The sequence below is a fragment of the Siniperca chuatsi genome, linkage group LG18, assembly GCF_020085105.1.
Source record: "Siniperca chuatsi isolate FFG_IHB_CAS linkage group LG18, ASM2008510v1, whole genome shotgun sequence".
NCBI lineage: Eukaryota > Metazoa > Chordata > Actinopteri > Centrarchiformes > Sinipercidae > Siniperca > Siniperca chuatsi.
This window is the reverse complement of record NC_058059.1, coordinates 25,263,134-25,289,606: the sequence shown is the minus strand read 5'-3', so window position 1 is coordinate 25,289,606 and position 26,473 is coordinate 25,263,134. Positions and strand designations below refer to the sequence as shown.

The following is a 26,473-nucleotide window of genomic DNA, read 5'->3' as shown; positions in this document are numbered from 1 at the left end:
ATTAATTGATTGATCTGATTGATTTCTCCCTCAAAGAAAAGCTTTTTTTTTAACCAAATGTTTGTAGGACAGGTTGCTTACTTATGCCTAGTGCACACTAGAGGATTTTCAAATCTTAACTGATGTTAAAAACGTGGGAGACCACTGACATAATATTTAATTTAATTATTTATTTAATATTTTAGTCGTAAGAACACACACACCAGACGATTCAGTCAAGATGGAGGACTACACACTAAACGATTTCAGTGTGGCGATTCCAGGGACTTGGGATCTCACAGAAACTCGTGTGACCAAACGTGGCTTCAGAAAAATACAACCGTTGAGACAAGTTTGTGAATTGACAGTGCAGTGCACCGCTCTCTCTCTTGTTAGAAGTCAATCTAGCTCAGCCTGCAGTCGATATCTCTCCCTGCAATCACCTCTCATTGGCTGTTGTGGGTTTCTGCTTACATCGCTGTTCCTTCACATTACAGGATTTAAAGTCGTAGAAATCAGGGAGACTCCGATCCAGTTGGTTACATTAAGATTATGTATGTAAACCCCTCACACTATAGGATCATTTGAGCAGTTAATCGGTTCCAACCAGCCTCTAATCTAGAACGTCCCCGTGATTTTCGGGAGGGGGCGTAAAATTATCCTCAAACACAATCAAAGAGTTTCTCAAATTGTGTATTTTTGGGAGAAGAACAGTGCACTTGTCATACTTGCCTCAACCCCCAAATTATTAAATTTTTTACATAGGACAGCTTTCTACAGTGGGTGAGGAGATGAAAGAGTTTCACATATAGTCTATGGCTATATAGTCAATCCTTTTGAAATGTAGCATCATCACAAATCACAAGAGAAATTTGAATAATTCGACTGAAATAGTCCCCAACACAATAGTATTAATTATTAAGTCTCTCTTTACACCCCACATTTATTATCTAAATAACAAACGTTTTTGTCCATTTAATTTAACATTTTCAATTAAACATTTGTTTAATTGGCCGGTGCTGCAATTTTTGATTTTGTCAATTTGATTGTCAATTGTTGGTCCACCACTTTGGTCCAGACTGAAATATTTCAACAACTACAGGATGGATTGCCATGAAATGTGGTACATATATCAGTGGTGGCCAGAGGATGAAGCCTGGTGATCCCCTGACTCGTCCTCTAGCACCGCCAGCAGGTCAAAGTTTTCACTTCTGTGAAATAGCTCAACATCTACCAGATGGATAGGCACAAAATTTGATGCAGACATGCATGTTTCCCAGAATATGAATCCTAATGTCTTTGGTGATACCGCTCTTTTCATCTAGCGCCATCATGGGTTTGAGTGACATGTGTCAACAAATACTGGATCGATTGCCATGAAAGTTTGTACACACCTTAATGCCCCGTTCAGGATGATTGTTATTACTTTGGTGATCCCCTGACTTTTCATCTAGCGCCACCATCAGGTCACATTTTCTATTTGTCCAATACTTTGGTTTATGACCAAATACCTGCAAAACTAATGACATTTCCATCAGCCTCAGCTGTACTTTCTGTTTAGTGCTAATTATCAAATGTTAGCATGCTATCATGCTAAACTAAGATGTGTTAGCATTTAGCTCAAAGCACCACTGTGCTTGAGGTACAGCCTCACAGAGCTGCGAGCATGGCTGTAGACTCCTCGTTTTTTTGTTGTTGTTGTTCTTACCAGTTTATTAGGAACACCTGTACAATCTAATGCAATCCAGTACAACAGCCCTGAAATAAGGGTTGGGTACCGTTCACATTTGAACCAATATGGTACTAGTACCGGTACCTGGAATTCGGTACCAGTACCCAACAGTGCCTTTTTTCAGTACTTTACTCTCTGTAATAACAAAAATGTAATTTCAGTTGTAAAAAAATAGACCAAACTTCTCTCACTACTGCATTGCTTGCATACTGTAATATTTCCCTGTAAAAAGTTTCAGAGCGACAGAGCATCCCTGTAACCATAATAACTCACTGTCACTCCTGCCTTCCTGCACATGGTGCAAGAGGAGAGGCAGAGACACTGCTGCCAGAAGAGCCTCTGACTCTTTTCTGTCTGTGCGCTGTCCTCTTTTCGTGCCGTTATCGGTTATAAATTTGTTTTTCACTGCGTGAGAAAATGCACGTGTGGTGTGAGAGCCTGTGAAAAGTCTCAGTGCGTGATAGTTGACAGTTCTTTGGCTAGCGCTAGTAAAAATGCTAAACTAACGTCAACCAAGACAGTGAAAAAAGCCCAGTTATCTCCAACAACAACTTTTCCAACTAGCTAATTAATTACCCAAAGATGTCGATGAAGTTTTGATGCCTCACTTTAAGTTTTGTCATCCATGGAGAGTGTTATTTGCGCTGTCTGCAGGTGTGCTAAGTTTTGGGGAAAGTGTCAAACACAGCTTAAGCTTTTAGATATATTTTGTGTTTGACCAGGTGCTTCCTCAGGTTAGACGTGTTTTGGCTTTGCATGCCACATTACAGCGAAGTGTTATTTTGCACTGACTCACTGTGACTTGAACAAGCTGCAGGGGTGGCATTGTCTTGCTCTCTCACCCAGGTGCGCTCTCAGGTACCAAAATTTGGCACCGATTGATTTAACGTGATTTGGTACTTGATAGTACCGATGTAATTCGGTCGGTTCCCCTAAAAGTACAGAGTTCAGTACCCAACCCTCCCTGCAATTAAACCTACCATTATGAACCTTATACTGTACTCAGAGAGGTATTGATTCAACTTGACATCCCTTTGAGAATCTACTTTGTTGTGGTTTTGAATTGGACTGCATCATGTTAAAAAGGTGTTTCTAACATATCCTCCTTTGGTGATTATAGTGCTCATTCAGATGAAAAAATAAACATGGCAGTTTTTATTTTTTGTTCTGCAGACCATCATAGAGATTGCTCAGGACTTACCTTAAGAATGACATCCAAATCGTAAGTATTTACTTAAAAGCATCAAACTTTCTGCTGAATGCTGAAATATCTTAGTTTTTACTATCTTATCTTAGTAGAGGGAACTGTGAAATTGCCTGTTGCCGGTACGTGCTGGGTATGAACAAAGAGCGGCACAGTGTTTAGTTTGTTCTCTCTGAGGCTACTATACTGTATGTGTGTTTTCTCTGGAGCACCATGAAAAATGTACATATAGATAGCTTGACAAAGAAGGAATAGGTGTGAAATGTCAGGGTAAAAGTGATTTTAGTGAAACTTTACAGCCGCCTACTCTCTAAGTGTAGCTCTTTGTGCCCTCCTTAAAGGCAGCCATTCATTGCTGGCATATACCTGCTAATGTCTGTGGACACAGTTATCCTTCCAGGAAAAAAAGGTATGTTTGGTGTATTTTTTCCCAGATGTAAATTTGTCAAGCTCAAAGAAATTAAATTCCTCTTATAGGCTTGTCTGAAAGACATGTTCATTCCATAATTTCTGCCAGAAATTTAACATCTATTAGGAATTTTTGTTTTGTTTTGTGGTTCATCGAGACGGGAAAAACAAATTGTTAACACAGATTTATTTTAGAGCGGTTGTGCAATTTCTAGTTTTAATCAGCATTTCTACCAGACATCATGAATAGTTTAAGCAAAATGGCAGCACCTAATTTGCATCAAAATAGAGTTGATTACAACTGATAATATACACTTGATTAATCCCCCTCTGTGGAAACTTAAACACACATCCTGTAAGCACACAACAGGAGTTCAATGAAGGGACAGGTCTAGAAAATTCTGAATGGGGGGACAGACTGGGGCAAACACTCAAAGAAGGGGAGCATATTTGAAAAACGAGTAGAAATGTATTACACTTAAATTTAAAGCACAGCTCCTAAGCAAAAATGAACAGTAAATTATTAATAGTTAAATTTTTTGTTTGCTGTGAGAAATGACAAATACACATACATACACAAGGGTTAGTTTCTGTAAAGATGTAAAGATGTCATTTTTTAGCTTCCATCCACACAATAATGCTACCGTTCTGTGATCATGATTAATAAGAAGCTAAACTGAAAACTCTCCTTAATATTCCCTTTACATGACAGAATAAAATACTTTGATTAACCAGAGGAAATTATGTTTGGAGTTTGCTTAAATTAAAAATGTCCTGACAGTTTTGGTGGTCCATAGAATTCCAAAGGATATCCCCTATATTCCAAATGATTTACTGTAAGTGTAGCTATAAACTCAGAATCAAGGTTCAAGGTTCGTTACTTGATACACAGGGTTGCACAAAGTATGGCATGTAAAATAGAACTGAAGGAAAATGACCCTTAGATCTTCATGCGGTGTCTAATGATTTCAACAATTAATTTAGATACTGGTGCTGTGTAATTGCTTACTGCAGCTCTCTCAAATTGGAGACTGCAGATGAAGTACACATATAATTCATTACCCATTAATCATTTACGGCCTTAATCGCATTAAATGTTGTATTTTGATGGACATTTCAATTTATACTAAAATTGTATAGCAAAATGAAGAGGCAAAACTTAACATACATGAATGGTGTTTTGAGGTATGTGTGTGAGCAAAGATTCAATTTAGATCTGTAAGAAGCTTTTGTTGGCTGAGAAGCCTGAAACACTACAATTCTGAGTGGTAGCCTAATGAGTAGCGTTAGATGTGAAATCTTGATAAAATGTAAATATTCCACTGTCAACACTTGTTAAATGATGCAACACAATGTGATGTGGCCAATGTGTGTGGCGCTTCATTTAGGCAATGTTCTTGTTCAGATAGTGGTGTTCAGTCGATGTTAAACACTGATGCATTTGCCTTATTTTGCTTTGTGGAAGAAGATGTTTAATTAAGGCAAAATAGTATTGTACTGGTAAGTTACTGAACCTTATCTGCAAAAAATGTAAGAACAGATCCACAATTGGTGTTTAGCACACTTTCCACCCAAATTGTATGAGTCCACATGGTCCACATTCGAATGTTGCTGTTGTAATGCATAAAGGATAGGAGGGGGTGAAAAGGGGCTGTACAGTAATCACAGATTGGGCCTGCATTGACATCCCTTAATTTTTCTTTGTTAGTTACAAATGCAGACATTGCCTGTGATTACACCTCATATCCAATCTACCCGTTTGCCTTCAGGACCCACACACACCACCTTGGTGAGTCATACCAGAGAATTTAGCAGTCCTTTTCAGAGTAACTTTTATCAGTATCAGTCTGGATGAGTGTTTCTGTCACAGGTAAAGTGGTCAGTGGCTACAGGATCCGAGATGGGAAGTGGAGCCTGATTGGGAGACAGTCCCCTCAGCTACCACAGGTACGTTCTCACATCAGAAAGCAGTTAAAAACTGACATTTACAGGGTGCCCCCGAATGATTAAAGGCGCATGCCTTACTAACATTAGACACCATGGAAATAACGTTAACACCTGTGTGGCACCAATGTTACATCCAGATTGTGATGGCTAGTGTTCAATTAAAACAACTCAACCGTGTCAGCCTAATTAACAGTCCCAAGCTTGACATATATATATATATATATATATATATATATAAACCAATTAAGGTTATCATAACGCTACTGTAAGAGATTCTTAAGGCATGCGGGCAGTCAAAAACTGACCTCCCAGACCTTCAGTATTCACTCTTCTCAGGTGCGTTGCACATGCACATGCCAAGCACAGAAGTGTAACCTGAACTGCAAAAAAGTTCACCCAACAAGCCAACATTGCAAGTTAACACTCACATTAATCCATATTTTCAAATATTGTCCCAAATTGTATTTATTGTATTACACAATATTTGTTATACTTTCTAATGTCACAAACATACAGTTGGAGGCTGGCCTTTGGCCTGCCTTCTTTGGCATTTGCATCACACGAGACAAGTTCACAAAACAAAAAACAGAACAGAATGTCAGTAGAATATGCTACTTAGACCTTGAGCTATGCTCTTGAAATGGAAACCTAAAAACTCATGACTCTTCGAGACATGATGTAGTTCTTGAAGCTGGAGAAAACAGGGAATGTGCTTCTCTGTTAAGTTAAGACTTTTTTATGGTTTATGTTGATTACAGTGAAAAACTACAAAAATGCGATAAACGACTGCATTATGGATTTAATTGGCTTGGGATTATTAGATACATTTTCAACATGCTTGTTTTGTCGGACCAACAGTCAAAAACCCAAATTCAGATTCAAATTATAAATATTTTACACAGAAAATCCTCACATTGGAAAAGCTGTAACCAGAGAATATTTGGCATTTTGCTCGATGAACAGCTTAAATGGTTGATCAATTATCAAAATTGTTGATTAAAGGAATAGTTAAACATTTTGGGAAATAGGCTTATTCGCGTCACATGGGATGTCTGAGGCCGCTTAAGAGCTTGCGTTTTACTTGTAAGCTAATAACCACAACCCGAAGTGTATTTTTACGCTGTCTGTTTTCTTTCGTTTTACGTGCGTAACTACAGTGATTGTGCGTTGGGCTCTGAGCACTGACAAAATGCAGGTGACCTACACTTAATACTGTGGCTGAGGGCACCCTTTGTAGACACAGATGGAGCACTGAAGCTGCTGCTGCTGCTCTGCTAATGTGTTGCTCATGCTAAGCCTCCTCTGTAGATACCTTATTAGAGCTCTAGGACTAATCGTTAAATGTTACTAACGTTACCGTTTTGCAGACGATTACAACACAAGTTGAGCTCCTCAGCCAAAGTGCCAACTTAATGTTAGCCCCTGATGGTTCAGTTTTCTTTATGCTAAGATAATATTAGCAAGGCTAATACTGTCATAACCACGACATAATTAAACAGTTTGCTTTTATTGATGATATTTATGATTTATTTTCAAACATGAGAAAAATTCATTACAGTCTCTGAACCCATTGTCTATAGGCTGATGACAATTTTCTTGCGGTGCAGCCAGCGGATATCCAGATAACAGCCAAGACTTCCTCTTCCGTGCTCTGGTTATTGTTTACAGTCCAATTAGCAGTCTCGGAACCCATCTGCTATCGTCTAATGACAGATACATTTTTTAAAACCTAATAAAAAGCTAGTCTCTAGGGTTCCGAGATTGATAAAAAGCTGAATCGTTGTCAGACGATAGACGATGGGTTCAGAGATTACATTTTGGCCAATGCGTTCTGCCTCTTTTGCTCTCTTGTCCCTTGCCTACAGATTCTGCATTCATATGCAGATATCTGTTTACAGAGATTAGTCTAATTATGTCGCTGTTCCAATAGCTACAAAGAACCAAACCCACATTGACTTTTACTAGCTTACCCCCACCCCCCCATGCACACACACACAAGACATTATGTTATTTATGTTTTTCCTCTATATTCTCATGCTAAAATTGACTAGAAATCCACATTTTAAAGCTGATATTCAAAAAATGCTTTTCACGGGGGGCATGCATCTTTGTCACCTTTTTCAACCCTGATGAGTTTGCATCCCTTATATATGATGCTGAATTAACCTTTGTCCAAAGAGGATCAGATATTTCAATGTATAGATAATTTATTAGAAACATGTGATTTACAAAGACAGTAGCCCATCTTTAATCATCTAGAAGATTGTCCAAGTAGTTCCTTGTTCTTTAAGGAGTTAATAATTATCAGGTCAAATGTATATTGTGACCTAACTAATCTGAAAATCACCCAAAAATGTATTGCAACGGTTTTTCAAGTAGATCGCTGTTTTCTCATTGCCCAGCAGTGAATGTGTTTTCTCTCCAGGCTTTCTATCCTGCTAACAAGGAGGTGAATGTGAAGTATGGTGACACCATTGCAACCAGATGTGTGTTTACTGGTGAGGGCAGAACCTCCAAAACTTATATTGGGTGAGTTCTTTTGTAAAACCCAATGCACCTAATACATTTAACTTAAAAGTACCTTTTAATTTTATATGGTTTTTAGCTAGGTTCTATTCAGATGACTTGAACAATAGATGAGCTCTTGTTTGCTCCCTTTGGACTGTGTTTGTATTGAAATATAGCTTACATTTATCAAAGGTATGTAAGACAGCCACTGTGATTTTATTGCAGTCGTGGTCTCTTCTCCTTTGCCACACCTTGTGTTTCTTTACTCTCGTTTCCTGATTGCTCACTCAGTGTTACAACTTTATAAATACTGTATATACTGTATGCACTTAAGTGTGAAGAAAGCATTGCCACCAGGCGTTCAGACAAAAAAACAGCATTGTGCAAGGATCTATGTTGTTGTGGTGGTGTTGTTTCAGTTATCATGAGATGATGACATACGATCCAGGATGACCAGTTTGAGTAATACATAGTGCCCTAGCAGCAATCTCCCATGGATTCGCTCTCTTTATCCAGAGCCACCTAGAGGCTTTCTCTGCATCCTCCGTGCTGTGGATGTCTCTTCTCCTCTTATCCCCTGTGATGTTGAGTGAAGCTTAAGCTCTGCAGAGGGACTGTCCTGTAAAGCCTCTGCACCCAACCTCCACTGGAAAGCACCTTGCCCTCTAGCCTTGTCTGTGGAAGTTGCTGATTAGGCCATCATACTTTCCTCTGTTCTGCTCGAAGGTCTCCTCGGTGCGTTCCTCGCATGGCACAGTTAGCTGCAGGACACCAATGTACCATGTCTGGTCTCAGGGAGGTCTTGACAACTTTCTAGGAGAACTTGAGTTGTCTTCCCAAGTCCACCAACAGCTGCCAGTCCTGTGCTGTGCTAAGAAGCCCAGATGCTGCTGAAGGGGCTGTGCCTGCCTTCTCTCCTGCTCTCATAAAGCAGATGGGTTTGGACTGCCAGGAGCTGGCGATAGCATTGCAAATGGCTTCTACAATGGTTTTGAGCACCTGGTCATGCCTCCAACGATATCGGCCCTCCCCTGGAGCCTTTGAGCAGCAGCTCAGGATCCCTTTTCTGTGGCACAGAAGGCAGTCTGGTGTATAGACCAGGCCCCAGCAGTGCAGGTTGGATGGGCTGGAGAGGACATCATAGACCGTCTGGACCAAGGGGCCTCTGCGCTCTGGTTCATAAGATTTTATTAGCATGTTCATAGCCACTGCAAACAGGATCACCTCCACGTTGTGCCATTCTGATGTTGTTGTTTCTGTTGGCGTTCTCAACCTGAAGTTAGACGGTGTAGTCCCTCATTCGTCCAGGAGTGTTCTATCTGTAGAAAAGGTTTCAGTCGTAGTCATCTGGACACTGTTTTCAGAATCAAGACGTTTCGGCTCCCATCCGGAAGTCATTCTCAATTGTGACAATTGTGAAACGTCTTGATTCTGAAAACAGTGTCCACATGACTACGACTGAAACCTTTTCTACGATCAACCTGAAGTTGTTGTAGTAATCCAGGAATCCCGGGACAGTAAGTAAGTGTGAACCGAAAACGACCGAAGAACAGAGCCCAATGTGCTTGCCGTGAGTTCAGTCTCTTTGCGGTCTGGATGTACTCTAAATTCTTGTTCAGCTCCCTCCAACCAGTGCCGCCATTCCTCCAGGCCCAACTTGACGGCCAGAAGCTCTCTATTGCCGACATCGTAGTTCCGTTCGGCCGGGGAGAGTCACTGGGAGAAGAAGGCGCACGGGTGGAGATTCTGATCCGTGGGGGAACGCTGAGAGAGGACCGCTCCAACGCCGACGTCCGAGGCGTCCACCTCTACAATGAATTGTCGTGTGGGGTCCGGTTGGATGAGGATCGGGGCCGAGGTAAAGAGGGCCTTCAATTGGGTCCAGGCCGCCTCAGCCTCCAGGTCCCAAATGAAGGTGAGCTTGGGAGAGGTGAGCTTGGTCAGAGGGGCTGCCACCCGACTATAATCTCAGATGAACCGCTGGTAGAAATTGGCGAATCCTAAGAAGTGCTGCAGCTGTTTCCGGGTGGTGGCCGTTGGCCAATCTGCAACCGCTTGCGTCTTGGCCGGGTCGGTCCTCATCTGACCGCCCTCAATGAACCAAGGAAGCTTACGGAGCTGACATGGAATTCGCATTTCTCCGCCTTGACAGGTGATATGCATTCCAGAGATCCAATTTTGTAAAGACCTTGGCCCCCTGAAGTGGTTCAAAGGGTATTTGTTCTGATGGTGATTTGATTTAGACCCCGGTAATCTATGCAGGCAAAGAAGAGTCCCACCCCTGCTGGCGAGGAGGACGAGTGAATAAGTCCAGCGTGAAGGGAATCCCCGATGTACTTCTCTATGGCCTCTCTCTCCGGTCGCGAAAGGTTGTACAGTCGGGTCTCTGGCAGAGGAGTCCCGGGGAGGAGGTCAATGGCACAGTCGTACGGGCGATGTGGGGGTAGGGACAAGGCTAGGTCCTTACTGAATACCTCACCGAGGTCATGATATTCCTGGGGAACTAAGAACAAATCCGGGGGAGCCACGCTCGGCGAAGTAGTGTTGCTCTCGGGTGGTGACCGGGCGGATCGCATGCAGGTGGCGAGGCAAAAGGGGCTCCAGCCCATTATTTTCCTTCTTGCCCAGTCAATGTGGGGGTTATGACGCTGCAGCCAAGGGAAGCCCAGAACCAGTGGTGTGTTCGGGGACGAGATGAGTTGAAACTTAATACTTTCCCTGTGGTTTCTGGAGCACCAGTATGGCACCAGGCTCACTGGGGCCATACTGTGGGTGACTCGGGCCAGGATACAGCCATCCAGTGCCTCCGCATTGCGTGGAGTGTCCAGCGGTTCGGTGAGGAGACCAGCCTGTCGAGCCAACTCAGCGTCCAGGAAGTTTCCTTCAGCTCTGGAGTCGATTAGCTCCCGCAGCGGGAGAGACTCATTCTAGTAGTAGAGGGTGGCTGGGACCTGTAGTCTGGGCGGACCTGGGTCACGGGGGTTGTTGTGGCTCACCAGAACCCCCATTGTGACGGGTGAGCCTAGTCTTTTGGTTTCTTGGGGCAGTTAGCCAGGAAGTGACCCTTGTCGCCGCAGTAGAGACATTCTCCCGCTGCGAGTCGGAGGCGGCGCTCGGCTGGTGTCAATGGGGTTCGGCCTAGTTGCATTGGCTCTCCCCCTGGGTTGGTTGAGGTTGGCAGTGGTTCCGAAGCGGTGGTCAGGCTGGCCACTCAGGTTCCTGGACGAGTAGTGGGGACCGCGTAGCGAGAAGGATGGGGGTGAGAGCGGTTGGCGCGCTCCTGGCGTTGTCCATCCGGATGCACAAAGAAACCAACGCGTCCAGCTCCTCCTCTCGAGTGGCTAGCTTGTCCTTCAAGAGGTCATTGAGACCGGCTACAAATGTGCTAATTAGCGCCTCCTCATTCCAGCCAGAGCCCGCGGCCAGGGTGTGGAATTCCACAGCGTAATCCGGCACGCTGCGGTTCCCCTGACGGATCTGCAGTAGCAAATTGCCCGCGTTTCCCCCGTCGTCTGGATGATCGAAGGCCTTCTTCATCCTGTCCAGAAACTCATCCAGGGACATCAAAGAGAGGGGTCGTCGGGCATGGGTGGCCTCCGCCCAGGCTAACGCTTTGCCTCGCAATAGTCCAACAATATAATTCACCTTGGACTGGTCCGAAGCAAAAGTGACAGGGCGCTGGCAGAAAACCAACGAGCATTGCAACAGGAAGCGCCTACATTCTGTGACGTCACCTGAGAACGGAACTGGGTCAGAGGCGTGGTATTCCCGGAAGGGTGGTGGGAGGGGTGTCGCCGGAGATTCTGCTGGAGTCGGAGGTGACGGAGGACGAGGCTGTCGTGGAGAGTTGGTGTGAGTGGTGAGTTTAGAAACTCGTCAAAAACTGCGTCAACTGAGTGGTTTGAGAAACCATGGCCTGATTACTCTCGGCGAGAGCCTGTATTATTTGCTCACGCTGACCCAGAAGAATCCCCTGGCTGGTTATCGCCTGATGGAACGGTACCGCTTTCGGGTTGGCGCCTGCTGGATCCATATTGGCCAGATCGTTCTGTCGTGAGGATTTTAGGACCCAAATGCAGGACACACAGGACAGAGCACTGTAAGTTGAAAATGGTCTTTATTGTGCAGATGGTAGTAGGGAAACGAAGTATTCGGCGTAGTTCGTGACCACCTCGGGGACTCGCCCAGGCCAGGTCGGAAACGAGGTGCGCTGGTTCTGGGCTGGCGAGCGTGGAGGGATGGACTGGGCCGGACAGGTGGAGGGTCAGTGAAGTCTGACGTGTAGCTCGGGAAGGCGGCTTTCTCAGGAGGCAAGGTTGACCGGGTGGCGGGGGCGTCTTAGCAATTAGCCGAATACTGGTGTCCAGATGACCCAAAGGCAGACTGAAGCGGTGATCACTGGCAGTGAGTGGGTCTATGACAGAGAGAAACAAGATTACTAAATTGGCAGAAACAAAGAACACTTATCTTACTTGTCGTTGAGGCCGTTACGAAGGTAGCGTACATATGTACGGGGATGATTTGGCGTCGGTAGAGTGAAAGTGCCTGGTATATAAACGGTGGAGACTGATGAAGATGGGAGTCAAATGTGCCAGTGATCAGCCGCGGGCAGGAGACCGGGAAGCCAGGCCAGAACACAGACACACACACACACACACACATACATACAATGACAGACAGGGAACAGCCAGGAGACATAAGGAAGGGCAGAAACATAGGATTACACGAGGATCAGGGGGGCGTAGTGGCTAATTATGACACTGGGCTCTGTGGGGTGCTTCCGTGTCTCACCAGGTCCATGAGCTGTGCATTGTGGTGTTTGCATTCGCTCCTTACATTTCATCCTTGACTGAGGTATCTTTAGGCCTCTTATGTTCTTGCAGATCTTGCAAGAGCGCTCGATATGCATCTTTGTTTGTCCATTGCTGATGGTCGTTACCGTAGAATCTGTCCGGCTTGGGTGCTCACCCCTCTGGGGATATGTTTTATTCTTAAGATCCATAGCTTGGTTTTGGGTCCTTCCTCATGCAGTTAGAGCTGCCAATCCACTCCACCTCAAGTTTGCTATATTTCTGGGCTGCTAATAGAGCTCAACAGTGACCACCCACTTTTTTAACGGCTCCGGTTCTGGAAGTGAATTTCCCATTCATTCACTCCATTGACGTTTCAGAAAATCCTATAAATAGTTTTAAGCCTGCAACCAAGCCAACCAACTGCGAGATGAATCGTGACCATAAAACATTTGATTCAGAGCAAAAAAAAAGATTAAAAAATGTGCTACGCACTTCTTCTTGAATTTAACCTTTGTCATTATTATAGTGTTGTAGTGATTCTCTAAAAAATGTCAGCATGCAGCATGTTAGAAAGGGAAATCATGGTTGCGCTGCGGGAAACGAAACGTAAACAGATGTAAAGTTCAGTGGTAGCAGTAACTCACTAGCTAAACCTGTTGTAAGTGTGTAAATAAAGATTAAAAAAAGCTCATTAGCTATTCGTGGGTGCGGCAAGCATTTCCATGGTAACAGCTAGCTCTACCAATCAGAGACGTCGCTGTAAAACTTAAGGTTTGTGGGTAGTGTATTACTTCTCCATGAGAGAATAAAACCTGTTTTTCTTAAAACAAAGTTGACTTCATACAGACTTGTAACTTCTGTTATGAAATGGTGCTAGATAAATTGAATTGAATTGACTATACCATTGTTTCACATGGTAAGTCTACCTTGGATGGTTACAAAATTATGGCTGGTAATCAAACTCCTCTATTCAGAATATGAATGGGATTTTCACTTCCAGAATTTCACTGTTGAGCTCTATTGTCTCTCCTAGTCACCAACCTTTCTTGGTTGTCAACCAGCCTGTTCCTGGTGGTCATTGGTAGCTCCAGGTCGGTAGGAATAAGATACATCTTCTGATGCTTAGCTAGGGCACATCATCAGTGATGTACACTGGGGTCATTGGGGGTTTCGGGTCTCGCAACAGCAGACACCCTCGCCCAGGTAATCCAGTTGGAGTTGAGCAGGCCTCAGTTTGTGCCCTAGCAGCAATCTCCTATGGATCTCCTCTCTTTATGCAGAGCCACCGGGAGGCTTTCTCTGCAGCCTTCGTACTGTTGTGCATGGCTCTTCTCCTCTTCTCCTCTGTGATGCCGAGTGCAGCATAGGCTCTGCAGATGGACTGTCCTGCAAAGCCTCTGCACCCGACCTCCACAGGAAAGCAACTCAACCTCCAGCCTTGCCTGTGGAAGTCGCTGATTAGGCCATCGTACTTTCCTTTCCATGTAACTACAGCCTGACCAGATTTTTGAGACTGATACCAAGAAATATCTTTGAAATCTATATATATAATATAATTATATATTGGCCAATGTTATTTTTTTAACATAAAGACACAACATAAGCAAAGCATCCCTTGATGAGCATCCCTTAAATTTGATTGTTAAAGAACTGTGACCAAGTTATTTACTGAGTGAGACATTTAACAGTTATTAAAAAAAACTTGACAGTGAATATTTTCAATTTATCTGCCGGCTCTAAGGTAACAATGGGCAGGAGGCAGAGTATGATAATATATTGGGTAGATGTTCCATGAGTTTGTAGAGAAGGTCTTGATGATACAGATATAGCACTGTTCCTCACTGTTAACATAAAGATCATCTGCCTTTTTGCATAGAGTACAGTGAGTGATGTATTTATCCCCAGGTACTTTTCTGTTTTGTCTGCAGTGGCACCTCTAATGATGAAATGTGCAATTTCTATATAATGTACTACATGGACAGCAAACATGCCATCCCCTACATGAACTGCATGGAGACCAGCTCCAAAGAACTGTTTCAGCATATTCCAGCTGAAGCCAATATTCCCATCACTGTCAGTCCTGGTCATGTGAACTCTATGATGCATATGGGACACTCGACAGGTACAAAGGCATCAAATATTGTTTATGTTGCTTTTTTTTTTTCTAATTCTGTTGGATAGAAAGTGAATGTATGCTAATGTAAAGTTCACACTTTTCACACTTCATGTATGCCTCCTTGTCTGTTTGATGTAGCTTACATAATTTACATTTTTCCAAAAGAACCTGTCTAACTAAACTTTGTTTTTACCCCAAAGATTATCGAGATAACGGATCGTTGTTGGATACAAACAAAGCAGAGCAGGTTCTGGATCAGGGTGAGTTCTAGGACAATGAGCTGCACCACTGTGTTATTACAACTACACTAGATTGCAAAAGTATTTACCCTCCTGGACTTTAAACACACGTTTTAACTAAAACTCCTGATAATCAGACTTAATTCCCATTTCATTATTGTTGTATTATTCAGTCTTATATTGCCCTCTTGGTAGCCATCTTCTGTAGCCAATGACTGACAGTCATTGGCTTTTAGGTCAACACTGAGTGTGTGTTAACCAGTTAGCATAGGTTCACAGAGAACAACAGTTGACATTAAGAATACTTGTTTTTGCAGAAACTTTGCTGGTGAAATAAACCATGCTGCACAACAAGATGTCCCTTATTCAGAATTCAATTTTTCTGTAAAATAAGTTCCTTCCACTGAGTCTATTGTTTTCCTGAATACCTCAAAGGGCATTATCACCGTTACAAAACGGACACTTAACAAAGAAAAGAATGGAGGAATGTTTAATTTACTTACATGCAAATAACTGCAGCAAACAAGAATTATGGAAGACTGTATTTGCTTATCCTAACTAGTGTGTTATCCATTTGACAGACAGAGAGTAAATGGCTGATTGGACTGTCCAGTTACTGTTTCCCAGCCCAGCTAGCAAAGCCAGCTAAATTATTAGCTCTCAATTAATATGGTCTCACTGTACATTTTGTCATATCATCTGACCCTACTAATCAGTCCACAATCAGTGTGATAATCCACTAGTAATTTTCTAAGTATGTATTTAGAATGAGATTATAATAGAAAATACCCTAATCACTCTGGCACTACTTGGCTCTATACTGCTCCTTGGTTTATACTACTGTGAATTTTTGGCAGCTAACTAGGATAGAAAGCATTAGTGTAAATCAGTTTATTTAGACCTAATCAATGGAGATGCGTGCATTATGCAATCTTGTCTGCTACAGCATACATATCTGCTCTGCAAATCACTTGTTCTGTGTTCACATTTGAGAAAAAAAATCAAAAACCAAACGGGAGAAATTTATATATTATATTTTTTTGTTTCATGATGGCGCCCACAACTTTTGCATTCATTCAACAGAATACCATTAGGTATCCATCTACATAGATGGAAACCTTATTTCAATACAGCCAGTGAAATCTTACATAAAGAATTAACATCAGTGTTGCATCATAGGCAGAGCAGATGGTTACACTGAGCCAGACAGCAGCCCGCTACACAACACAAGAGCCTCTGACTTTGAACAACAACCCACATTATCTTTCCTGCTAAAGTCTCCTTCTTATCTGATGAAAAAAACACGAACACGTCTTGTCCTGCAACTTAGTTTGTTGAATGAGCCACCAAACAAATATTAACGGGGGAAAATTGCAGTGGTAACGTCAGTAAACGTACAATGTACTTAAGCGTTTTAACGTACCTGCAAATGTCACTTTGGTCCGGTTAGATGATTGTGTGCTCTTTGCTCTTCAGTACCACTAACAACACTGTCTGCTGTCTGCCCATGACATGTAGGTCACAGCACAAGTTTTTTTACTTTGTCTCTCATTCTCAATGGTGTAATGCCGGCACTCTGCCAGCCTGCCAGTTGCTGTTAATCAAAAGTCAGTCATACTATGTCAAGCGCAAATGAACCTGAATGAACCAAATGAATGAAACCTGCCTGATCTGAAGTGCTGCTTTGTTATTTGACTTTTGTGCTAGTTATGAAACAACCATGTTAGACTTAAGTCATTTTATAAGATTACTTGCTACCAGTACACCTTTGTCCAAACATTAATGATTGACTTTCTAGTCGTTTTTAGAACAACATTGGTGTATGTCTTGGACATTTCGGTGAAGAGCGGAACGGAGTAGTTAACTGATCAACACCTGTTGATGATGGTAGTGGGGGACACAGACCTGGTCAACTGAAACCTATAGTAAAGGTGAATGGAAAATATCTGGCAGAGGCCCTGCCCGCAAGGTCTTAAACTCCAATCACTGGTGGGGGCGTGTTGCTTCAGGTACCATTGAGATGATGAAATATAATCCTTAAAGTCCAGTGTGAGTAACAGATCTGTTAATTTGAAGGCTTATCAGATGTCAAAACACTGCACAGCAGTTTATGATACTCAGAGACAGGATTTTACAACTCTGGAAAGTTATAACAGCGACAACTGTTTTATCTTTTGTTACCAGAGTTGGTTTCTCAGCGGGTGTGTCACTGAGTGGGGAGAACTTGTTAGAAATGTGAACAGGTTGGTGGTGAACCGTGGGCTTCTGCTTAGGGCTATGCTTCCTTCAGACAGTCACCCAGCCTCCCTGGTTTCGCAGCTGCTCGGGAGCTGCCCGGGAGACGTCTAACAAGAGCTACCTCTGGTCAGTCCGCACCGGCTACTGGGGGCTGGCTAACTACAGCAGCTAATGATTGAGTTCCCATGGTGCGAAAGCGCATTTCCAATTCACTAAGCCTAAAATGGAGGACGCAGTCAGCTCCTCACAAAGACGGCGTGGAGCACACCTGAGTTAGGTTACCACGCTATCTGTAAGTTTGAGATGTGTAAGTTTGTTTGTGTGTGTGTGTGGTGGTATGTAAGGCGCATAGGTGTAGGTTAGTGGAAGAGAAGAAAAAGGCACACAAAGCAAGGCACAGAGCATCCACAATGAGATACAATAATTGTCCCTTTTATCACACAGTAACCCGGCAGCAAATTTGTATGCGCCAGCTGTGTCACTGGACTTTTAACTGATATGTTTACCACAGTGGCAGAAAAACTAACACAACAAGGCCCAGCTGCGTGGGCCTGGCACACAGGTATAAAGCTTTCTCTGCTCATACACAAGCCTCTTACTTGGGATTGCTCTTGGTAGCGATTAAATGTGTTACTCAAGTAAAACGTTACCTTGGTTCACTGTTTCAACTGCAGCCTCTCTGTTCTGCTGTCCGCTGTGTGTGTGTGTTTGCTTGTGTGTGTGTGTAGGAGCTGAGCCCCGCCCTCGGTCAAACGGGGAGAAAAAAAGGAGAGGACAGAGAAGCTAGCGCACCCGTAAAATATTAATTCAGTGAATTTTGCCATGAATGCTCCAAAATTTAATGCTTTCTTCCTTCCACCAAAGTTTCATGAAAATCGGGTCAGAAGTTTTTCCATAATCCTGCTGACAAACAAACAAGCAAACAAACAACCCCCGAAAACATAACCTCCTTGGTGGAGGTAAAAATTTAATTCGGCTCTAACACTATATATTTTTTAGAGTGATGACGTCATAAAATATGACAACAGACATTCGAAGCTCCATTCAAAAACCTCAACAGAAGCTTCGAAAAAAAAAAGACATTTGGTACAGCCCTAATTGTGACCAATATAGATAATGAGTGGAACATTTTACAGTTTTAAACTCTCTGGACAAACAATTTAATAGTGGCACTGTTTTTAAATTACCTCAAGCCTACTATGGCATGTCTGCACTGCAATTTCTTGTTACTTATCAGCCATCATATACACCATATACCAACATATATCTTCAATAAGCTAATATCGGCTGATAGTAATAACCCTTTCAGACAACAGATGTGTGTATGACGCAGGTCTACTGAATGTGCATTGGACCCATTCATATGAAACTGATTGTCACTGTTAGCAGATACTTCTGTCTACAGTGTAGTTCCATGCACTTATCTAATAAACCTGAGAATTACACCGAATTACATCCAGTAATACCAGATAAAAGTTAAGCTTCAGTTTTTACCTCACGCAGTCCATATGCACGCTCCCTCTTGCTTGATTGCCCATACATGCACGCGTGCTATTTTTCTCTCTTTCCTCCTCTTTCTCTCTCTCTCTCTCTCTCGCTCTCTCTCTCGCTCTCTCTCTCTCTCCTCTCTTGTTCTTGCTCTCATTTTTTAATTTTCATTTAATTAAATGATCAGAATCAGAAATACTTTATTGATCCCCGTAGGGAAACTCTTTGTTACAGTAGCTCGTCTTTACGTCAGTGCACACAGGAGAAAGTACTAGAAAAAATAAACACTATAAAACAGGTCAGAAATAAATTAAGTATCCTGTCGGTATAAGTATAAGATAAACTAAGTGTCAAGTACCAAGTGGGTTTACTGGTTGGTGATGAAAGTACAGTTTAAAATACAATGTAACTCCTTATGTAATAAATAATATTAATAAGCGGAGGTGCATGTACTGTCGAAGAGTAGTTGAGGTATATAGTTTCAGTAGCAATAAATAAGAAAAAACTAACAAGGGGAAAACTAATATTGCACGGAGGTATTACACAGAATATTGCACAATTTATTAATTATGGCGGAGATGTAATGCTCAATGTCCAGTTTAGTGACCTAGGGTCAAACAGACTAACCCTTAGAGGGAGGAGTTAAATAGTTTGATGGCCACACGCAGGAATGACTTCCTGTGGCTCTGTGGTGCTTTTTGGAAATGGGATGAGTCTTCCGCTGAAGGTGCTCCTTTGCTTGACCAGCACGTCATGGAGCGGGTGGGAGGCACTGTCCAAGATGGCATGTAGTTTGGCCAGCATCCTCCTCTCTGACACCACTGCCAGAGTGTCCAGCTCCACCCCCACAATGTCACTGGCCTTGCGGATCAGTTTATTGAGTCTGTTGGCGTCCGCTACCTTTAGCCTGCTGCCCCAGCATGCAACAGCATACAGGATAGCACTGGCCACCACAGACTCATAGAACATCTTCAGCATCGTCCGGCAGATGTTGAAGGACCTCAGCCTCCTCAGAAAATAGAGGCGGCTCTGGCCCTTCCTATAAACAGCCTGAGTGTTCTTGGTCCAGTCCAGTTTGTTGTCTAAGTGTACTCCCAGGTACCCAGGCTTTTAGCACCCCGGGGCTAACGCCATCGGGGCCTGCAGCCTTGTTTGAGTGGAGCCTCATCAGCTGTCCTCTCACCTGGTCAGCAGTCAGGCACACAGCAGAAGTTACAGGTGGGGGAGGGGGGGAGTCGTCGGTCAGGAGAGGGCCGTTAGCCTGATGGGGAGGGGGGAGCAGAGTACTCAGAGGAGCTTGAGGGCCGACAGCAGCTGAGTTAGAGGGGGGATGAGCAGGAGCCGGTGTGTCGAATCTGTTAAAGAACAGATTCAGTTCGTTGGCCCTGTCCAAGCTGCCTTCAACTCCTCTGCTGCCAGTCGGTCTGAAGCCAGTGATGGTCTTCATGCCGCTCCAGACCTCCCTCATATTGTTCTGCTGGAGTTTCCGCTCCAGCTTCCTCCTGTACTTCTCCTTGGCTTCCCTGATTTTCACCTTCAGGTCAGCCTGGATAGCCCTCACCTCCTCCCTATTACCATCCGTAAAGGCCCTCCTCTTGGCATTCAGAATGTCCTTGATGTCCTTTGTTACCCACGGTTTGTTATTTGGATAACAATGGACCATCTTGGTTGGGACATTGCAGTCCACACAGAAGTTAATGTAGTCAGTGATGCACTCAGTGAGCCCATCAATGTCCTCTCCATGAGGCTCACAGAGTGCATCCCAGTTTGTCACCTCAAAACATTCCTGCAGTGTCTCATAGGCCTCCCCTGACCATCTCCTCACTGTCCTTGTGGTCACAGGCTGCCTTTTAACCAGAGGCACATAGCAGGGTTTGAGGTGAACCAGGTTGTGGTCTGACCTACCCAGAGGGGGGAGGGGGGAAGAGCTGTATGCATCCTTAACGTTAGCATACATCAGGTCCAGTGTCCTCTCCTCTCTAGTAGGACAGCTCACATATTGGGTGAAATTCGTCAGTGTTGTTGAAACACTGACATGGTTGAAGTCACCCGAGATTAAAATGAGTGCACTCGGGTGTTGAGTCTGGAGATGTGCTATGGCGGTGTGAATGGCGTTGCACGCCGATGCCGAGTTAGCAGAGGGGGGGATGTAAACAGCCACAACAATGGCATGTGAAAATTCACGGGGCAGATAATATGGCCGGAGACCCACAGCTAACAGTTCAATGTCCGGGGTACAGATACTCTGCTTGATGGTAATGTGACCAGGGTTACACCATCTGTTGTTAACTAGAACAGCAAGCCCGCCGCCTTTCCGCTTACCGCTCCCGGTGTGATCCCTGTCGGCCCGAACAGTCTGAAAGCCGTCGATGAAAGCGTTATGGTCCGGGATATCCTGGTGTAGCCATGTCTCTGAGAAGCACATCAAGCTACACTCACGGAACTCCGTCTGACTCGGGCTAACGCCGTTAGCTCGTCCATTTTATTCACCAGTGATCTCACGTTGCCCATGACGAGAGAAGGCAGACATGGCTTAAATCTCTTATTCTTAAGTCTCTTTTGTCTGCACCCCTCTCTCTTCCCTCGCCGCTTCGTTCCACCTCTGCATCCTCGGTGTGTCCTCCTCCAGATCTCAGTGGGGACATCGGTTGTCCTGGGCGCCATGCCGCTCGGCTTCAGCGCGATCAGCTGTTCCCTGGTGTAAACAATGCGGCCAAACAGCTGATCTGCAGCGGTGCCCTGACCGAGTAGCAGAAGAAGAAGTTCCACGGCGAAAAAAAGTACAAAAACACTTTCTACTCTCATTTTCGCAAAGAGCGTAGTTTAAATTACACTTACACACAAGATACTCAAGTTTGGAATAAGAAAGGAAAGTTAAAAGTTGGAAAAAGTAAGACGACGAGACAGAGCTACGGCAACAGGCAGCATGCGGGCTGGCGCATGCGCACTATTTGCACACTAAATGATGTTTAAAAGTCGGTGTCCATTCCTGGTAACAACACCAGTTCACATTAGCCTTTTATTAAATTGCATGACATTTGTCATTCCTGCCCATTCTTCTCTCTGTTGTTTCCTACTGGCTAACACAAAAACTTTCCTTATTTAGTTCTAACTCTTCACTGTCCCAACAGAATCTACCCATACCTTTACACTCAACCCAATTTTCTACTAGGTAGTGTCTAACATAAACACTTTTACACCGTAGGCTATGTAATTGTATTTTTTCGATATCACTGTCCCAATGAAATATTTCAACAGCCTTCCTAACAACGGCACTACATTTGCCCTATGTAACAAGGCTTTGCCTGTAGCCTACAGTCTCCTTGTCCTTTATTTCCACCCTTTCCTGTCCTTCTGTCTATGCAGGTGACCTGTATTCTCTTATGTCCAAGCTGCTAGGACAGAAAAAGGACGTAGTTCACATTCATAAGTACAACCCCAGCGAGATGCAGAGAACCAAGGCTGAGTTGGTGGCTCAGATTGATAGCTTAATGCAAAAGAAAGACCTAGGCTTTCCCAGTGCCAGACTAGCCTTCCAAACCAGAGAGGATCCTGCTTTGGTGAGGGACAGAGTCCACAAATTCCATCAGCTTGAGGTCACGGCCAAGCCGCCAAGAAGCAAGCTGCTAGCTGAAGGACAAGGTGGGTCCTGGATGCTATTTTATCGTTTTCATTGATGCTGAAAACATCCCTTTTTTTCTTTGCATTGTCCAGTATTCTTCAACTGTAACACATATGCAGTACACATACTTGGATGCTTGGACACCCCTTTAGTTTTTGCAGAGTTTATTGTGCTAAATTACCTTAAAGTGTAAGTATTTCTATTTTTGGGGTGAGCTCTGTCCAGTGTTATATATTGCACTAAAGTTAAATTTGTATTTTTTATGAAGTTATCTAAGCCAATGAAAAATAGATGTATGGAATAGTATGTACACCTTATTGTTAAATTGGGGCTTTACTGTGAGAAGAAATTCTTCTCTGTTTCTTTTTCTCCCTGGCTGTTGCATCCGTTTCCTCCTCACTTCTGTCTCCTCTCATCATACCTTTCTTTGCTGTACCTCATGGATATGTTATTCAAACTGGCCCCCACCAATGCAGCCCCTTGCTTTTTTTTAACATAGTGGTATTTTCAGTCTGAATGTCTGGTGTCGTCTGCCCCATGAAAACAGCTGACACCCATGTGTGTTCTGGCTTCAGTGCAGAGGGTTTGCTTGTTTTAAAAGTGTCCTGTGGAGTTTTCTTATAAACAAACAAAAGTTAGGTTTACATTCAGTGTTACTTATCAAAACAACAAAAGTTTTGAATGCATTTCCTTCCTCATTCCATCAAGCCAGTTTTTCTCAAAAGATTGAATCCTGCATTGTTTATACCCATTTTCACTAGCTAACAGTCTTCTTCTTCTCTGCCTTTGTTGGCGCATTGCTGCATATCTTGGCACATTACGGCCACATGTAGATCAGTGGAATAGTGTGAAACCATTGGCAGGCATGTGTATTGCATTGCCCGCACATACATGTTGGTCCTTTTGCAACCTGGGATTCACGCGTAAAAAAAACGCTCCATAGCGCTACTAGAGGTCAAAAACTCTACAGGGAACTTTCCCTTGTAGCACAAGTGGGTATGTGGGTTGATGTTCCAGAACAATCCAAGTAAATATGGAGGCAACAGAGTAAATTCTTGTGACAGAGAAAACTGTCCTCTCTGGCTTGGGTACTTCAGGAAGGCGTTACTCTGCACAGTATCCTGGACAGTATGTGAGCCTCTGTGCATGTTCTAGCCTGCGCACCATCTGCAGAGGCCTCCAGTTCACTCCACTCCAGTTCTTTCCCCATTGTCCTTGGTAAATCTTGTCAAGCTTCTTGACGGGATTGAGATCTGATTCAAGATGGCTGTCACGGTTCTGAGCTCTCTAATACTTTTTCTGTTTTTATTTGTTTCGCTGTTTGTAATTCTCATCTGATCAAATACACTAAGGAGGAACTGCTGAGCATTAGGCAAGGCAAGTTTATTTGTATGGCACATTTCAACAACAAGGCAATTCAAAGTGCTTTACGTAAAACATAAAAGCAACATAAGGCAATATAAAAAGACATTTAAATACACTTAAAGAGAGTTAAATAAAAAATAAAGAGTAAAAGTTACAGTGCAGTGTAAGAAATGTATCATTATTTGATTTAATAAAAAAAGAAGTCTTCAGCCTTGTCTTAAAAGAATTGAGAGTTGCAGCAGACCTGCAGTTTTCTGGGAGTTTCTTCCAGATATATGGTGCATAAAAACTGAATGCTGCTTCTCCATGTTTAGCTTTGACTCTGGGGACAGAAAGCAGACCTGTACCAGACGACCTGAGAGGTCTGGATGGTTCATAACATAGCAGATGATCAGAAATGTACTTTGGCATGTGCTGTGGTTTAAAGGGGGGTATGATCAGCTTTACCCCACGGTCAGACAGCGTCTTCTCAATGGTGAACCCTTTATCTGCTATGCATGCCATGCATCTCGCTTCTCCAGTAAGTCAAGTTTTCCACACCATTCAGTGAGTTCTCGATCAGTCATCCTGAAAATGATACAAAAAGCAGCATGATAGTAGTAATGTCTTGCTTTAATATCAGTTATTGTCAGGGTTTTACACAATGTAGCACAAAGTTACCTGTGTCTGTGCCCGATCCCACGTTTGTAGAGTGCTTGTGCAGGCCATAGTTGGTGGTACTGCCTTCATCTGCATCATGCTGTAATGGGCACTCTGAAACACCATGGCTACAAGATGGATGTATAGAACTTTGCCAACTGCACAGGTGCATGATGATCCATTCAAATGATTAGGCTCTGTGCCAGCTTGGAAAACAATCTACAGTAAAGACATAAAACTTGATTTGACTACAAGAAATCTCATTTATCATTTTTAAAATCATAATGTCCTATTATTAAGGTGTATAACATTGTAATGTGATCATACAGAGCAAATCATAAATGTTATTAACAATTGATTCCTGTCATGCACAAGCTGTACAATACTGTAGGACAATACTGGTACAGTAACAAATAATATGCACCAGTAATATCAATAATACCGTGTCACTACGCATTCCCATATTTATAAAGCTAAGTAACCATAAAGCCATATTCCCAAAGGTAATTTTGGTTGGTGGGCCAAAAATCGGCAAAAGAAAATGCAAATGAATGCTTTGTTTGCATCCACTACTGTAATTTGATTATTAAGAGTTTGTTCATTGAGATAAGCAGTAGGTGGCGGATAAGAGGGCGTAACAAGATGACGTACTTGAGTGAGCTCCAATCAAACCTCAATCGGTGAAAAAAACAATGTAGAAAACACGATGGAAATGTGACATTTCTGTTTGTTTCATGTATTAATGTGAGGAAGATTACAGTCTCCTCATTGCTTCACACATATCTGACAGATCACAGGTCTGCCGCTAGTATTAAAATCGAAAATGCGCTTAAAAACAGGTGGATAGAAGCCCAGACAGCTCAGCTAGCGTGACACCTAAGATGAGGAAGTGACAATCATTAACTAATGTTAAGCTGGCTACAGGCTGATCAAATAATCCAGCAAGTCACAAATATAGAATTAACTAATGTTAGATTGTTGAACCTAAATAGTCCTGTTAACTAGTAGCTACATGCACAACATCATGCAGGCTAATAGGCAGCCTGGGCACGTAACGGCAGTGACTAGCTTATTGAGCTAAGCTAGCAGCTACAGGCTGACAAAATAATATCAATTTTTTTTAACCCATTACAGTATCACAGATCGTTAAACAAAAGCAATCGATGTGTACCAGTTCAAACACAACATTCTTGCTATCAGACGGAAGTTATGTGTAAACAACCTGTGCACTGATTTTGTGCACTGTATTCTCTCTGCTCCCACTCTGTCTTCTCCATGGACGTCAAAACTCCGTCTCCTATCTACTAATAGTGGATGTTGCCAAGCTGTCACTGTGATTGAGGCTGGCCAATAGGGACGTGTCTTACATCTTTCAGTGTAGGTCTTGCCAACAAGAGTCGGCTAGCAGCAAGCAAAACTTTTGGTTTCAAAAGCAAAACTTTTGGTTTTCCATTAATACATTTTAAATCAGAAATTAATTTTAATTGCAATTAAAATTTTTTTGATTGCAGTGTCGATAGTTTTGCTCTCAAATCTATTTTTATTGCATAATAAAGACCCTCATAGAGCACAAAGTAAACATTACATGCTTTCTTTAACTGTGCATAAAGTGATTTTTACAGTGATATTGCTGTAAAAAGTACGTCATGATTTTACAGTAAACAGCAGCAATGCATTCTTGGGGCACTCAGCAGTTGGATCATGGATGTATTATAAGATAAGAAGTCTTATTATAATATAAGAATTCTTATTGTAAGATAAGAAGTCGTATTATACATCCATACATATAGATTGGACACATCTGCTGATCAGCTGATCTACAGCATACTACTGGAAATTTGTAAATTTCAAGTTTACAGATGCATTGTGGAATCTTTACCGGTTGGGATTATCGGCGGCGGCAAGAAGAGGTACATAGTAGCAGAGTTATCATAGTACATAGCAAAAGGCAAAAAGAGGTAGGTCTGTTTTTGAAGTGTCTTTAATTCAAATGTTATTTCAATATTTGTACTCTTCAAGCTTGGCAACTATCTTTCATGAATGTAACGTTAAAGATATATTGCCGCTTCTCCCCCACTTGTTGCGCTAGCAAGGTTAGCTTGGCCGTTGCTAATGCTAAGGTAACGTTAACGTGGAAAAATGATGCCAAAGGTTTCGGTATGAATCAGCACTATCATTCATGGTGCCATTTATGT

The 26,473-nt window shown here is 42.9% G+C and overlaps 1 protein-coding gene across 9 annotated transcripts in view; it reads left to right on the top strand.

Moving 5' to 3' along the window:
• pam (peptidylglycine alpha-amidating monooxygenase) overlaps window positions 1–26,473 on the top strand; it is a 104,880-nt gene that overhangs the window by 31,223 nt on the left and 47,184 nt on the right. For 8 of the 9 annotated variants that reach the window (XR_006375555.1, XM_044174832.1, XM_044174831.1 and 5 more), the window contains 8 exons: window positions 2,885–2,933; window positions 3,257–3,324; window positions 5,032–5,112; window positions 5,194–5,270; window positions 7,696–7,799; window positions 14,500–14,693; window positions 14,888–14,947; window positions 22,019–22,294. Coding sequence is in view for 8 of the 9 variants with exons in the window: in XM_044174832.1 (XP_044030767.1) it covers window positions 2,885–2,933; window positions 3,257–3,324; window positions 5,032–5,112; window positions 5,194–5,270; window positions 7,696–7,799; window positions 14,500–14,693; window positions 14,888–14,947; window positions 22,019–22,294 (909 nt within the window). In the remaining variant the exon portion in view is untranslated. The remainder of the gene's footprint in view (window positions 1–2,884; window positions 2,934–3,256; window positions 3,325–5,031; window positions 5,113–5,193; window positions 5,271–7,695; window positions 7,800–14,499; window positions 14,694–14,887; window positions 14,948–22,018; window positions 22,295–26,473) is intronic. The other variant, XM_044174836.1, reaches the window with a different exon arrangement.